Here is a 16085-nt window from a genome sequence, read left to right as displayed (position 1 = left end):
GCTTTGAAAAAAAATCATGTCTCCTGTTAGAAGAATTTATTCTTTCCTTCCTAATAATGGCTAATATGGACATTAAGATGTTAGAACAAAAAGTTTCTGAAATTCCTAGAAAAGGAAGAAATTAAACTTCAGTAACAGTAATTGATGAGGTCAGACTTTATCATGGCAACTGAAAGTTAATCTGTTGGTAGCCAGAAGATACAGCTGCTCATTTTTAGAGGAGTAAAGTTTATTACATTCAAAATAATACAGCAAGGAATCTCAAAAGTTTACTCATTAAATATAGTATAATTCTTACAAATATCCTTTTTGAAAATGCAATTCATATATGCTGCAACCTCAGAAGTTTGAATTCAAAATGAAAATATGAAGGCAGTAGTCAAGGAAGTCACACCCGAGTGCTCTGTCAAATAGTTGTACAAATCAGTATATACCTCTTCTGTCTATGATACAGTAGGAAAAAGTGATTCTAAATATAGCCAAGTTAATGCAGAAAAATACATTACTATTTGAGGCAGACCATGCTAAAATATAATTTATAGTGATTAGTTTGCATTTAAGATGGCTAATGATGCTTATAGTTTGAACCAAAGAAAACAAGGTAAGTTGAATTTTGTAGTATTTGCTCAGTCTTTTGCACTAAACATTAGTTCATTTGAGATGTAAGTAAAATTGGAAAAAGCAAATAACCTGATCCTTTTCTTTATGCTTATCATTTTCTTACTCAGTCATACTAATGCAAACCAACTAATACAGCATCAAGATTTTTCACACATTAAAATGAAAACTAATGACTTGTGAAGATAGAATGTATACCATGTAGTACTTAATAGATGAAACTTGCAATTACCATCAACTCAAATTTTTTTTTTTTTATAACATCAAGATGTACAAGCCAAAAAAAACATGTGACTAAAAAATTCTGCTATTCAGGATATTCAATTGTCCTTTTTTTCTTTGAGATTGCTAAGGGTTAGGTCTTTAAAAACCTGAAGGAGTTGGTAAGAGGAAAAAAATCCTCAATGCTTTAAAAAACTCAACTGGGTTAGCAGTCCACACAACTACTACGCTGACATGGAAACAGGTGTTTTCTGTCACAGAACCATTCAATTTCCATTCAATTTCCCACAGAAGTAGTTATTCCAAGCCAACTCTACAGAGATGTAAATCAGCTCACCCATGATTAAAATGGAAGTAATCCTTCAAAAATAGGAGCAAGACACCTTACCCAAAAAGATCTTTTAAATCATTGCTAGCTGAACTGCTATTGGTCATAGTAGCTGGTGGCTGTGCAAAGTTCTGGGGGTTAAAGAAAGGATTACCCTGCATACCAAAGGCAGATTGTCCTATCATGTTCATCTGTGTTCCCATTACTGTACTGCCCATACCTGGAGACCCCTGAGGAGGTACAAACTGATTAAGCCACTGATTTGGTTTCTGTTGCGATAATTGGTTCATGCTAACTTTGGGTTTCTGAGGGCCAAAGAGATTATTAAGGGCAGACATATCTGTGGGTCTCTGTTGAGTCTGCTTCGCACCAACAGGAGAAGCACTCATAGCATTGAAGTTTGGCAAAGAGGAAGGTGTTCCCAGGGTCATCTTTGTCACTCCAGGTGTGCTTGGACTACTGAAGAAGTTCTGGTTTGTATTAACTGGCATGTTGAATCCCGAAGTCTGAAAGCCCATGTTGGCATTGAGGCCATTTGTCAAATTTCTCTTTGTATTATCAACTGGTGTAGAAAACATCATGCCAAGGCCCATAGAAGGAACAGAAGTGAAGGTACTTGGAGCAGAAATTTTAGGAGTACTAACAGAAAGGCTGGTCAAAGATGACATATTATCCATCAATGTGTCTGTCAAGTCCTTAGTCTGCAAAATATGAGGGAATTACTTTATCTCCAAGAAGTCCAAATTATTTTATACTCAGTAAACATCTGATAGATGAAATTCTAAAGAGTAAATTAAAATTAAGTGCAACCAAGAGTCAGCTAACCATTGCCCACAGGCTAAATCCAGCCTGCCACCTGTTTCTATATGGTTTTTACCGATGAACATTTGTAATCAATTTGATGATAGGTAACACTAATGCTGAACTCCAATTAAGCAAAAATACTATCTTCCCCCAAAATTACTGCATTCTTCTCATTAATGAGATCTATATTATAAAAAAATATACTCTATCATTTTTATATTTTGAATTTTGTCCAAAAAAAAAAAAACTGCAGAAATTTATTGTATCTTGCCCAGCAAAGACTTTCTTCCAGAGGAAGAATTTTGGTGATTACGAGGTAACAAAAAATAATTTAAAGAAAGCTTTTAAGATAAAAGTTATTTCTGAAATCAGTAAGAGTGTAAGCTCTCTACAAACAAGGATCTTATTCCCTGCCATAGCACGAAACACCTATAACAGTGCCTGGACCATAGCAGAAAATAAATACTGGTCAGGTCATGTGTGTTTGTCTTCTTAAATGAAACTATAAACCTGACTATGGGTCACCATGAGTTGGAATCAACTTGATGGCAACTAACAACAACAACATAACTGAAAAACCCAAAATAGCAAATTACTTTTAATTCAAGAATACCTAAAAGCATGAATATACTACCTGATAATTTTAAAGCGAAAAGAGCTGAATTAGTACTATGACATCTAATCCTTTTTAAGAACCCCTCCTATTTACGTAGCTTCCTCTTTATCAGTAACATGCACTGTCATGGAACATTATACATTAGGCAGGCTATGGTGGAGTTGTTGGAAAATCCTTTATGACCCTAATTCTCAGAAACTACATATTAAAGTATTCTTTGCAATACATTTTTATACAAACAATAGTAGATGAAGTTCTATACTACCTTTCTCCCTATGAGTAGTATGCTTGAAATTACACAAAGGAAATAAACTGACCTGTTTGACTGGAGCAACAGGTGTGTGCACTTGGGGTTTAAGAGGCTGCTGGCTTTTCAACTTCTGTGCCTGCTCCTGTTCTTTTGCCAATTTTTGTTTTTCTTCAAGTGTAAGTGATGCCTTAAAACAAAATAAAATGAAAACTCAGTGGGCAACTTCATAATTCCATTTATAAAACAAAATATTTCTTTTTTGGTAAACTACATCTTGGTACATTTGGTGATAATTGTTACTTAACTGAAAAGCAAACTTTCTGTATTGGTGATTTTCACAGGCAAGTTATATTTTGAATTATTACAAAATTTAAATTTAGGCAGAAACTCACAGTATTTGCACTAAAATAACATTCCCAGTATGACAGTTGTTATTTTTAAACTAAAATAATCTTTCTTCAGACAATGAGAATACGGTTAAGTGATTTGGGAGACAGGTAACACTAATGCTGAACTACAATTAAAGCAAAATGTTATCTTCCCCCCATATAACTGCGTTTTTCTCAATAATAAGATCTATATTATGTAAAAATTATATTCTATTATTTTTATATTTTGAATTTTGTCCAAAAAAATTGTGGCAATTTTTTGTCTCTATTCTTAGGAGAGTGCCTACAAAGTATTTTCGATTTGGGGAATCTTAGGAGATCTTGTTCAACACTAATCTATCTCACTCCAAAATATTTTACTATGGAATGAAAGGAAAGAAGACAGTTGAGGTTGTTGGGCTCAAAAAGAATAGAAAAAATGTGGAACTTAGGCTGTTAGGAATGTAGTGAGTGAGCAGTACAGAAATTAAAATACTAAAGAACAACAGTCAGGGAAAGCCCAAGGTTGATGGACAGCATAAATCTGCAGTTAAGTCATCAACACAGGCGCAGAAGCAGAGAAGAGACACAGTGGAATTTACCATGGGGTGTGACTGACAAAGTGCAGCAGAAAGGATAAAGGAGTCAGGAAATACAGAAACATTATGATGAAGGAGGTTGAAAATAAAAGAAGCTAAAACTCTCAAGCATGTTTATTTTCAATATGGCTCAGGTTATGTTCCACTGATACTTTTAAATTGTGTGATGATAATTACAGAATATTTCTTGTAAAGATGCTAAATACTATTTCCCACCAAAAATCTGTGGTTTACAGAAAGTTCTATAATTGTAAATGAGAATTCTAAAAGGACAGCAAAGAAACTTACTCCTTTATGTTTACTATGTAGCCCATCGTCCTTACTGTCTGGTTCACCACCAGTCAGAAGGTCAGCTCCAATGCTGTTAAAGACCTTGTCAATCTGCTGAAATTGGAAAAAAGTCCACTGTTTGAATAAACGTCAATAAAAATGTGATTTTACTGCTTAAACATTAAGAGCCCCCAAATAAAGCACACTGTCAAGTACTTTCTACAAAAATTAAAATAATTTAAATGCCTTCTTACCTGACTCCCAACATTTGTAACTTTTGTCTCTTCAGAAGCATTCATTTGATTTCCTATGTCCAAAGATCTGCAAGAGAGAGTTGAATTATGACAAAATAAGCAATAAACAGAAATGCATGCTTTTAAAATACTTATACAGTTTATCCACATGGAAAATTTGTTAGAACCTAAACAAACTGTAATTTCATTCTTTAAGAAAAGGCATAACCTGTTCCATTACTTTGTTATTAATGTCTGCTTGCCCAAAAACTTAACATTTGTATATCCATCTTTTTTTAACTTATCATTTGAGATTTTGTAAAGAATTTACTCAGAGTATCATAAAACCAGGCAAGCATGGTTCTTGCATTCAAGAGCTTAATATCTCACTAAGAGAGAAGATATGATATGGAGAACTTAAGTTTTAAAATCTGTGATACTAACAATAAATGCTATAATCACCATAATGTGGGCCAGATCTATGCCTTGAAAAATAGGCAGGATTTAGAAAGGTAGAAGAAAAAGAAGGCTAATCTAGTACAAATACTAGATATTAAAATTTTGTTATAAATTTTTTTAAATTATTTTTTTCTGAAGAACTGGATGGTGTCCAGCTATTATTACTGTACATTTTGAACAAAGATTCTATAGAAGAGTCCCGATCAAAAGGGGGAACACACAGAAAAGGATTTCAAATTCTCATGGACTCCAGACTTTCTGGAGTTATGGAGGCTGAATGAACCCTTGAAACTATTGCCCTGAGATAATCTTTAAACCTTAAACCAAAAATAACCCCTGAAGTCTTCTTAAAATCAAACAATAGTTTAGCTAAACTAGTTAAAAAGAAAAAGTCTGCTTTGAGTATTGCGCTCTTTTAAGAACTATCTATATGGGATCAAAGTGACAACAGCAACTCAAGATTAGACAGAAATCTTAGGGGGCAGTGAGTTTATGTTAACAGGGGAGCAATAACTCAGAAAAGGAGAGTGAGAATGGTTGTACAACTCCAAGAATGTAATCTGTGTCACTTAATTGTACATGCAGAAACAGTTGAATTGGTGTATGTTTTGCTATATATATTCTCAACAACAAATAAATTTAAAAAATTATTTTTCAGGGTTTCTATGTTGAAACAGTTAATCCATCAAATATCACATACTTATACGTCACAAGGAGCCCTGGTGGCCCAGCGATTAAGTGCTACCACTGCTAACCAAAAGGCCGACAGTTCAAATCCACCAGCCACTCCCTGGAAACCCTATGGGGCAGTTCTACTCTGTCCTATAGGTTTGCTATGAGTTGGAATCGACTCGACGGCAATGGGATTGGTATATGTCACAAAATACTTCAGTGCATACACAGTTTGTTTAGGTTCTACTTCACCTCATTCTACACATATTTACTTTCCAGAAGCTTTCATGTTACACTGGGGCAGAAGCTAAAGAATTTCCACTTGGGGGACTTGTTCATGACTGTTCTCAATTTTATTGATTTTTCAGATGTCTTTTGGTTCAGGAGTAAATGCTAACAGGCAGTCTAAAGTCATGTGTTTTGCTCCGGGGCAAAGATTACAGTGGAGCTTTGATTTTCATAAATTAGCAATTTTCATCTTTTCTCTTCAACTTCTCTTTGAAGTGTTTAGCAAATAATTTAGGAAATCTTCCCTAAAAATAAAAAGAGGTAGGTAGTGTGGTACCACATATGAAATGAATGCCCTAGAAATGTTTTGGAGGTTTGAGAAAAGAGAAAGGGATAAATCAAAACACCACAGATGTGAAAAATATTTATAAGTAGTGCCCTGAGGGATCAGCAACCTGAATTTACAATGCTAGTGGCTAATGCTGACAAGGGAATTTCTCTGAATAGAATTTTCGTTATGTACAGAAAATACTAAAATTATAACATATTATAGTTTTGTGTTCAAAAGTAACATTAGATTTTGAACAACACCCCATTTTAACTCAATTCAACTTATTATGTTGAAAGAATGTTTTACACATATGGTCAAATTAAAATTCAGCAATTTTTCTATTCCATATTCCATAAAATCAGTCATGATACAACTTTCATCTCACTCCTGGACCATGTACAATTCATTACAATCTACTTACTTCTGTTGTTCTTGCATTATATGAAGTTGTTCCAGTTTAGTCTTATGTTCAGACTCCAATCTATTAAGCATCTCTTTTATGACGGAAATGAAAGAGTTGAACTGGTATGATAAGAAATTAATATGGTTATGTTTCAAGTTAGCAGCAAACGTAACCAATCAAGATAATTCAATGAGTTAATAGTTTTCATTTTTACCAGACTATGACCCACTCATAGTGTTGATGTCACAACAAGGAAAGTGTATTTAAGCTCAGGATACCATAGCAAGTTTTTACAATAACTTGGCATGACGGTCATATAACAGTTGATGAGGCTTTTAAGTTCCAGAAAACATGTCTTAATGAGTTTTATATCCCAAATTGTCTAATAGCTATTATTCAAGGGTCCTATATAAGGAGCCCTGATGGCGCAGTGGTTAAGCATTTGGCTACTAACCGAAAGGTCGGTGCGAGAAAGAAGTGGCAGTCTGCTTCTGTTAAGATTATAGCCTTGGAAACCCTATGGGGCTGTTCTGCTCTGTCCTATAGGGTTGCTATGAATCGATGGCAATGGGTTTTTTTGTTTTTTTTTTTTTTTAGTTTTTTACATAAGTTCACCTCCGGCAGTTATTATATATTGATTTCCCTAGTGTGATTCAAAATTGACCATCTGAAATTTGTGCATATCTGCGAATACTCTACTTAATAATGCATAGAAAATTCCTGTTTATTCAGATTGTTGCAAAAATAACATGTTTTGGCTAAAATAAAACTTTTCCTTTAAAAAGTTAATATGAAAAAACAAATTAAAAGTTAATAGAAATATTAAATGTATCTAACCCAACTTTCAAATAATTAAAGTTCATAACATATACTTAATACTACATCTTAATGTAATTTAACCTTTGGTTAAATGATAATAATTCTTATGGTACTTCAGATTTGAATAATACCATACATTGCATAAAGAATCTAGAAACTAATTTCCTTCCCTCCTCAAATCTTATAACAACATCTTTGTGCTGGGTGCTTATATACATATATACACTATTTTATTAATCCTCATAACTCTTCATAGTAGGTTCACTATTATTTCTATTTTACAAATGAGGAAATTCAGGCTCCGCAAGCGACAAAAAACTTACTCAGAGGTATTAAATGACTTATAAAACTAAACAGCAGAGCTAGAAATCATACTAAGCCTGTCTCCAAAGCTTGTGCTCATTTCTACAACACTGCACTCTCTCTCACCACACTCTGTCATCTTCTCCTTTGTCTTATCATGACAGTACAAAAGGTATACTTTCTTAGCAGTTTACCATGACTGACTTTTTTTTTTTACTTTTTATTTGAATATATCAATGGAAAAATATACATATAAGTGCACAGTTCAAAGAATTCACAAACTGAACATAACTAGCAGTCAGATGAAGAAGCAGAACATTCTCAGCACCCTAGAGCCTCTTTGTGTCTCCTACTAGTCATTACCCAACCCCACTCTCCATGAGTAAGCACTATTCTGACTTCAAACACTATAGATTACTTCTGACTGTTTTTGTACTTCGTATAAATAGAATCATTTAGTAGGTCCTCTTCTGTGTCTGGCTTGTTTTGCTCAATGTTATGTTTGTGAGATTTATATAGTTTGTGCAGAAAAGAGTCAACGTAGTAAGCTTGAACAGCTAGCTATACTGGGAAAGTCATGCTTACAAGATTGGCTCTTGGCAGGCATCTGGGAACTTAGATTTTGGGACAGTTCCCACCATTAACCAGTAAGAGTGAGTGGCTCACTGTGCCTAAAGTGTATGAACAAACAATATGGTTTATACTGAATATCTGCTTTCCTTTGGGGAGACTGCAACTGAAGTACATCCCAGGCAGAGAGCGCTACTCGATCAGCCCCAATAAAAACCCTGAGCACTGAGTCTCTAATGAGCTTCCCTGGTGGGCAATGTTTCACACGTGTTGTCACAACTCATTGCTGTGGGAATTCAATATACACTGCGTGATTCCACTGGGAAAGGACACTGGAAGCTTGCATCTGATTTCTACTATGAGCCTTTACCCTTTGCCAATTTTGCTTTATATCCTTTTGCCATAATAAATCATAACTCTGAGTACAATATACTGGGTCTTGTGAGTCCTTTCAGTGAATTATCGAACCTAGGGGTGGTCTTAGTGATCTAGCCAACACAAGTTATAGATCATTCATTGTGATTTCTGCAAGCTATTTACTAACTTTTTAAAATAAAGGTTAAAAGTGTATTTTCTTACATTACTCTTCATCTCTTTCACTTACGTTACAATATCCTTAAGTTTATTTTAAATCCTGAAAAATCAATCTTTTTAATATTAGCAATGTTTCATTAAGTTTGCACATAAAGGGGAGTAAACAATTAAAATGTATGTCATCATACATTTTACAAGTGCTTATAGCCCAGAAAACGTCTCTAGCTCTCTTTGTGAAATGAAAATGAAAAACAAAAACCCTCAAGCTTTATCAGAATGCTGGACAATTAACAATGAAACTAACTTACGTCACATCTGAGGAAAACTGGTCCTGTCATCTCCTGTTATGCTCCCCTCATACAGTATTATATTGGTTAACACAAATGTGTGAAAATGGCATAAAACAAAAGATGTCAAGCACTAAGCTTAATAACCGCCTAATTATAGTATCTTTTAAAACAGTATGTGGGAAACACACACACATACACATACACCCTGCCCATCTTTCCTCAATACCATACATAATTCTTACCACTAAGATGAACCAGTAATTTTCAAACTTGTTTGATCACAACTCATAGTAAGACATTCATTTTAAATTATAACACACACAAGCAGCATAAATCAAGTTTCACAAAGTAATACTTGGCTATTTCATGTAATACACTCTAATATTTGCTATTCCATTCACTGTTTTTAAAAAATGTTTGTGGCCTATGGAACTGATTTTTCCACCCACTAATGGTTATACTCCACTAATGCACTTTGACTCACAATTTGAAAAACATTAGCCAAAACTATCACAGAGAAAGGCGACCATCTATTTTCCTCAAGGAAAAATAAAATATAAGGAAAAAAAAAAAATCAATTTTCTTTGAAAGTCCATTTTAATAGATCACCATCCTGAAATCTACTAGTTTTTCTTCCTAATTTCCATTTAAAACTTCTCTCCCTTTAATATGTATGCATGATCAAGGATAAATTATCCATTGGTCTGTTAAAGCTATAAGCTAAATAATTTCATACCACTTTAGCCAGAATACTATATGAAATGGAAAGCATTATTAGTTTTCTAGTGTTATTTTATTCTGGAATGGCTACTTTTTTTTTTTTGAAGCTGCTAGGACCAAACCAGAGGAAATCTTGAAAGAAAAGAAGTGATACTTTAGGAAGTTTCAAATTTACTTGTTATCATAATGTTTTTAAATCTGATATAAAATCATGTTACACTGATCTTCACAATTACCTAAAGTTCTTAAGAACAAAGGATAAAATTTAACAAAGAAAACATTAAAAGAAAGTATTACTGAAAAAACCTGGAATGGCATTATCATTTAGTCTCTGATTTTACACTTTGGCAAGATGGAATTCCACTATTTCATTTAATCCTCACGACAAGCAAATCAACATGTATTTAGGCTACAGAAGTTTAATATTTAAAAACAGACTGGAATAAATCCTGAAGACAAACAAAGGTACTATAATTCTATAATGTTCCATCCATCTTGCTCTCATGCTTTCACAGCTAGGGATTTGATAGTTATCATAAAGGCAAAATGGTATAAATAGCAAGATAAAGACACTACTATCTTCAGTCAGTTTAGTAGTTCCTTTAGTCAGCATAAAGAGTTAGGTATAAAAGCAGCCATACTGAACTTTATTAACAACTTAAGGCATTTTCAAGGTAATCGTGGCTATGTCTGATTTTTGCCTTCTGTGCAGTATTTTGACTCTCTAATCCTATACAAAATGTGATTATTGAATTTTTTAAAAAATTGTTATTACAACATACAGTGAAACCTGTGAGAGCAGGAACTCAGCAGGACTGCCTTGTTCTACCAGGTCTTGCAAGTTTTCCACCTCTGACAGAGTTTCCACTTTTCTATCACTTGGTTTAGTAGAAAATATGAGTCTTCCTTTTCTGCCTGGTTTCCACCTTACACACATTCTGGTTTTCACAGGTTTTACTCTAAAAGGCTAACAGTGGTTTTACTATTCTGAGCCTATCAGTACTTTATGGGCAGGCACAGTTCCAGAAATCTAAGATACACTCAAATGTAAATTACAGATCCTAACATCAATGGATCTCTCCTTAATCAAGTTGCATAAAATTCCCCTGAAATTACAACTACACAGAGAAGGTGGATATTATCTGTCTCTCTCAACTAATGTGATTATTAAGCTCATACATGCTTATCTATATAGACACCTACGTAGCAACTGTGAGCAATATAATGTAGACAAAAGGGCACATAACCAGTCTCTACATCAGATCTCCTATTAGTAACAGCCGAATGACTTTCAGCAACTCTTTCTGTAAAAAGGAGCAGCCGAGATTACATCTCTAAAGGGCCCTCTGGTTCTAGATTTGGTGAAAATTACAAAGAAGTTTCAGGTAAAATTTCAACTTCTTTCAATTTATTTATTGCTTATGCTAGAGACAAAGCAGTTGTGCATAAATATATTTCCGCAATAAAAAAATAGAAAATTTAACACTGAAAAGCCAAAAAAAAAAGTAGATGTTAAATTTTTCCATGGCTTATTAAAAACTAACAAATTATCAATGAGGAAAAGTACAATAAATTGGTTGAATTATCTCTTCCCTCCATGTTTTCTGACTGAAGCGCAACTATAAACTTCTGGATAAATCTTATTGAGGTGTCAGTGAGTAAACAAAGCACTTACACTTTGTTGTTCTAGTACTATTTTCTCAGTTTCTATCTAGTTTCATTATCCATTCCTGAGATCAAAGATGTTTGGGAAGGCAAGGAAAGTCCTTACTTTAGAGTTCTTTGTTCTTAGCTTTTAATTCCATCAAGCTTTCTTATCAGTGGTTAACTACTTCTTCCTACACTCTGCAAAGCTTTCTTTCGTTATGCCACTCATTGATCAGTATTTGAGTCCCTAGTACGGACCAGTCACTGTACTAAGCACTGACGGTTTGGCAATTAGTAAAACAGTCTCTGTATATGTGAAGATACAATCAGTGGAAAGGCATTCATTTAAACAAAAAACTAGTGCCATGTAAGAACTTTTAAACTAGGACCAATATTATTATCTAGTCACAAATGCTTAAATTAAAATGGAATCTACTGTACTTTTTGCCTAGAAAACTCTATGGGCAGTTCTACTCTTTTACATGGGGTCACTGTGAGTCGAAATCAACTCAACAGCATCTAACAACAACTGTACTTTTTACATGATAAAAGTTCCTGTTCCTTTTTCTCAATTTGAGGACTGTTGACATATCTTTTCAATCACAAAGGCTCAACTGTTCAAGAATGGATTATATGTATTACCTAAAAGCACTGATAAATAAACAAATATTTATTAATTTTTTGTTCATTAACTGAAACATACATTGAATATCTACTCTGTGCCAGTCACTTTTCCAGGTGCTGGTTACATGAAAGACAACATAGTCCTTTCCTCAAGGATCTGACAGATCAATGAAGGAGAGTTTAGTTTTCTCCAATATATGGAGAGTAGGCCCCTCACATAACAACAATACAACCTATTTCCTTTAACCCTGCTCTGGTTATACTATAGAAACTGGAATCAAGGTCTTCTGCTCTCAATTACAGATCCCGACCCTAAGTTATCTGGCTCCAAATCTTGCATAAATCTTCTAAGAACTTAATAACTACAGGTCCAATTCCACATTCTCAAATAAGGGAAAAAATTTTGATTAAAAATTTCAGGATATGGAGAGAGTTGGCTGCTGCCTGATTTTTCACTTTACTACACACCGTCATAAGAAAAAAAATCATAAAATCAACAAGAAGAGGATATAAAACCATATGTGACCCATGCCTGCAGCATTACTAGGAGACAGAATACCACAGCCTTCAAATTACCTGCTAGTAAAGGACACACAAGATTCCAACACAGCTCCTGGACCTGCCGTTGCAAGCCCATGGGTGAAGACAGCAGGGGAGGAGAGGCTACAGAACTTGGTGAAAAGAATAGAGGAGAGCAGAGGCCTCAGAAGAAGCACAGACAAAATCATCTCCAGGAAGTCCAACATTAAATGACTAAATATTGAACACAGGTCAGGCCTTGCTGGTTCATAGCACTGGCTACCGGAAAGAGGCTTGACAGTGTGTGGGAATGAAGTAGTGGCCTCAGAGAAACACTGCTTTTGGGGAGAATCAGAAAGATGAAAGGAGGTGGCCCCCTTACAGATGAGGCATTGAAGGGAAAGGAGGAAACAAGAGCGGGAAATTAAGGATCCTGCAAAAAAATAACAAGACATGCTGACCCTATCACTATCACCTTCTCTCCACCAATACCACCCACCATCCATAAAAGAAACTGCCCAGGCCAGGAGAGAACAGATAGAAGAGGGTAGTCCTGAATTAGGAGCCTGTTCACAAAATGAATAGGAAAGGAGACTACATCCATGCTGAACTAGTATCTAAAATATCAAAAGATGTCAGTCATAGTATTTCTGCTGATGAAAATTCGCCCCCAAAATATCAATCATAAAGCTGAAGAAAACATAACACTTCAAATGAAGTTATATATCCTAAAACAGGCATTTGGAAATATTTTAAAACACCCTGAATCAGAAATATGAGAAGAACAGAAATGAAAAAAGCCAAGGATTGTCTTAGTCATGTTATCATCCTATTTTTTACCAATATTCATTGTCTCCTTTTCCGCCAAACCTAACATCAACACTGCAATCTAAGACATGAAGAAACTATCAAGCCAAAAAGTGAAATCTAGTGATACAAACTTTCAGAAATTTATTCTACTACTTCAAATGAAGTGTTTGATCTGATTAATTTTACAAATTTCTCTACCACCCCAACTCTACTCACTCAGCACCCACCAATGCTAAATGCTCTCTTGCTTATTTAACTCCCAACCTTCTGCTTCCTTCATTACTCTCATTTACTTTCAGCCCTTACTTCTAAATCTTGCCTGTCAAGCTCTGACACCCTCAGTTAAAAAAGTAACAACTCTCAGTCTCTTCCATTATACTTCATTAAACACCAGTTCTGTTGTGAACAAAATGCCTTGTCTTTACTCTGAACCTCAAGTTTTCTCTTAATTCAGTAAGTATTTTTGTTTCCGGCACTACAGTAGGTGCTGGGGATATAATGAAGAATAAGCTACAGTACTAGCCTACTAGGAGTTTATAATCTCAAGGAAAAATGAGACACATAAGTATATACTTGTGATAACTACAGTGACAGAGGTACGCAGAGAGATAATTCTATGGTAATCTCTGAAAACAATATCCCTCTAATCAAACATTTACTACATCCTGAAAGTTTATATACCTAAACCAGACAGGCATTTAAAATCTACCTATTTTAGTCTTAATTTATCTTTTCTACCTATGCCCCTCTTGTGAAATTGGACTACAGGTAGTCCCTGATTTATGATGTATTCGAGTTACAACTTACAACCATCCCTTTTTGTTTTTTTGTACATCTAATCGTTAGTAATATGTACTACATACAATGTTGCAGCACATAACTTGCTGATGTTATTCTCAGATGTTCACTGGCAGATGTTCAATTTTATGATTTACTGTTCAAAACACTGCTCTGTAGATTCAGTTTTCTATACTAAATCAGGAGTTTGAGTTGCTTGAAAACACAGACCCAATGCTGAACGCTTTGCTCAAGTCGAAAGGCAGATTCAGGATCAGTTAGATGCTATTGCAAAATATATGAAGAAAAAAAGTAAAGGACCATACAGACAATTGTCACTAATTTTCTGACTAGAAATGTCATCCCATTCCAGGGATAATCCAGATGATCCAGAACCTTCTGCAAGTGGAGTTATCCCCACAACTGACAAAATGCTAACATCATCCAACTCTTTCTCGTCGGAGTAAATTTTTATGATTTGTGTATTTTTTTATCTATGTACATATTAAAATATATCTTTAAGTTTATATGTAATGTTTCTAACCCCTAAAGACAAGTTTGGATTTATAAAGATACTGATAATAAAAGGCAATAATAATGAAAACTAAAAAAAAAAGGAGGTACTTGACTTACATCAGAACAGACTTAGACAGAGTCATCAGAATAGAATCCCCTCCTAAGTCAGGGATTACCTACATCCATTCTCTAGGATGGTCACCAATTAAAACCTCATTCTGGTACTCATGTCCCTCCATAATCCCCTCTTTCTGAGTGTGGGTAGGACCTGTGACTTGCTTCTAAACAACAGATTATGGCAAAAATAATGGGATGTAACTTTCTTGATTACAGTATATGAAACTGTAACTTCTGTTTTGTTAGCAGACTACCTCCCTTACTGGCTTTGATGAAGCAATCTGCCATGCTGGAGAGGTCCACTTGGCAAGGAACTGAGGATTACAATTAGCCAACAGTTAAGAACTGAGGCCCTTAATCCAGCACCCCAAAAGGAGCTGAATCCTGCCGACAACCATGTAAGCAAGCTTAGAAACTTCCTTCCCCAGCTGAGCTTTTAGATGAGACTATGGCCCTTGACTGCAGTCTTGTGGGAGATCTTGAGCAGAACATCCAGCTAAGCCATGCCCTGGCTTGAATGACCCACGGTAACTGTGAGATAATAAACGTGTGGTTTTAATCCACTACGTTTGTGATGATTTGTTACGCAGCAACAAATAACTAATATACTCCCCAATGCCATGACTTTGTCTTTGTTCACGTCAATTTCTCAGCCTCAAATCTGAAGTAGCCACAAATCCTACACAGCTTTCAAAATCCTGCTCATTTACTATCTCCCAACTAAGCCTTCAAAAATCCATCCTTCTACCTCATGTACATTTTTACTTTGAAACCACAAACTTTCTTCATCTAACTCTGATGGCATATTTTTCTTTATTTTATCAATCTTTATATATCGTATAATTATATACTTAATGTTAAAAAAAACCAGTAAACTGAATGAAGTATAAATAATCCTCCTACCTGATTGAGATTAAGATTGTTTTCAATACTCAGTGGAATCAAATGAGGCAATACTTTTCCAGCCAGCTGTTCTTTGGTGATTCCCAACTTCTTATGAGTAAAAGTACATTTGTAAATACCTGATAGAAAAGAATAAGACACATTTTGTTATTTAATACCATAAACAGAAATCATGAAAACAGTGTACCTACATGAAATCTCTTGATAAGTAATACAGTCACAAATTTTTTCCCAACAGTGCCTAGAATCATGGTGCTCTTACATACAGATTAGAATGATGTCAGCCTTCACCATCAGTCCATATTTAAATATCATGACATAGTTATTTTGGGGTTATAAGAGTGCATTTAATTATAGGATAACATTAAAAGGTTATCAGAATCAGGTACAGCTCTTAGGAGTGCAGCAGTAAGGTTACAGAATGCCCCTATATGCAGGTAACATCTAAATATATATTCCAGACTTCTTACTCAAATTTGAAGCATCTACTCCAAAGTGTGTATGTATAGGTACACTTCTTCAGCAAGTCAGACTC

The 16085-nt window shown here is 34.8% G+C and overlaps 1 protein-coding gene across 1 annotated transcript in view; it reads right to left on the bottom strand.

The window, feature by feature from the left end:
* Positions 1–218: 218 nt before the first annotated feature.
* The window catches only part of SCYL2 (SCY1 like pseudokinase 2), a 46548-nt gene continuing 30681 nt past the window's right edge, over positions 219–16085 (bottom strand). Inside the window, exons 9-14 of the mRNA XM_023728904.1 lie at positions 15551–15692; positions 6420–6520; positions 4330–4396; positions 4094–4189; positions 2906–3025; positions 219–1869 (exon numbers count right to left, since the gene is read on the bottom strand). Of these exons, the coding sequence (XP_023584672.1) occupies positions 1225–1869; positions 2906–3025; positions 4094–4189; positions 4330–4396; positions 6420–6520; positions 15551–15692 (1171 nt within the window). The 3' untranslated portion in view covers positions 219–1224. The remainder of the gene's footprint in view (positions 1870–2905; positions 3026–4093; positions 4190–4329; positions 4397–6419; positions 6521–15550; positions 15693–16085) is intronic.

This window comes from Trichechus manatus, unplaced genomic scaffold (genome assembly GCF_000243295.1).
Source record: "Trichechus manatus latirostris isolate Lorelei unplaced genomic scaffold, TriManLat1.0 scaffold00027, whole genome shotgun sequence".
Classification (NCBI taxonomy): Eukaryota; Metazoa; Chordata; class Mammalia; order Sirenia; family Trichechidae; genus Trichechus; species Trichechus manatus.
Note: the sequence above shows the minus strand (reverse complement) of the source record. Positions and strands in the feature narration are given on the sequence as shown.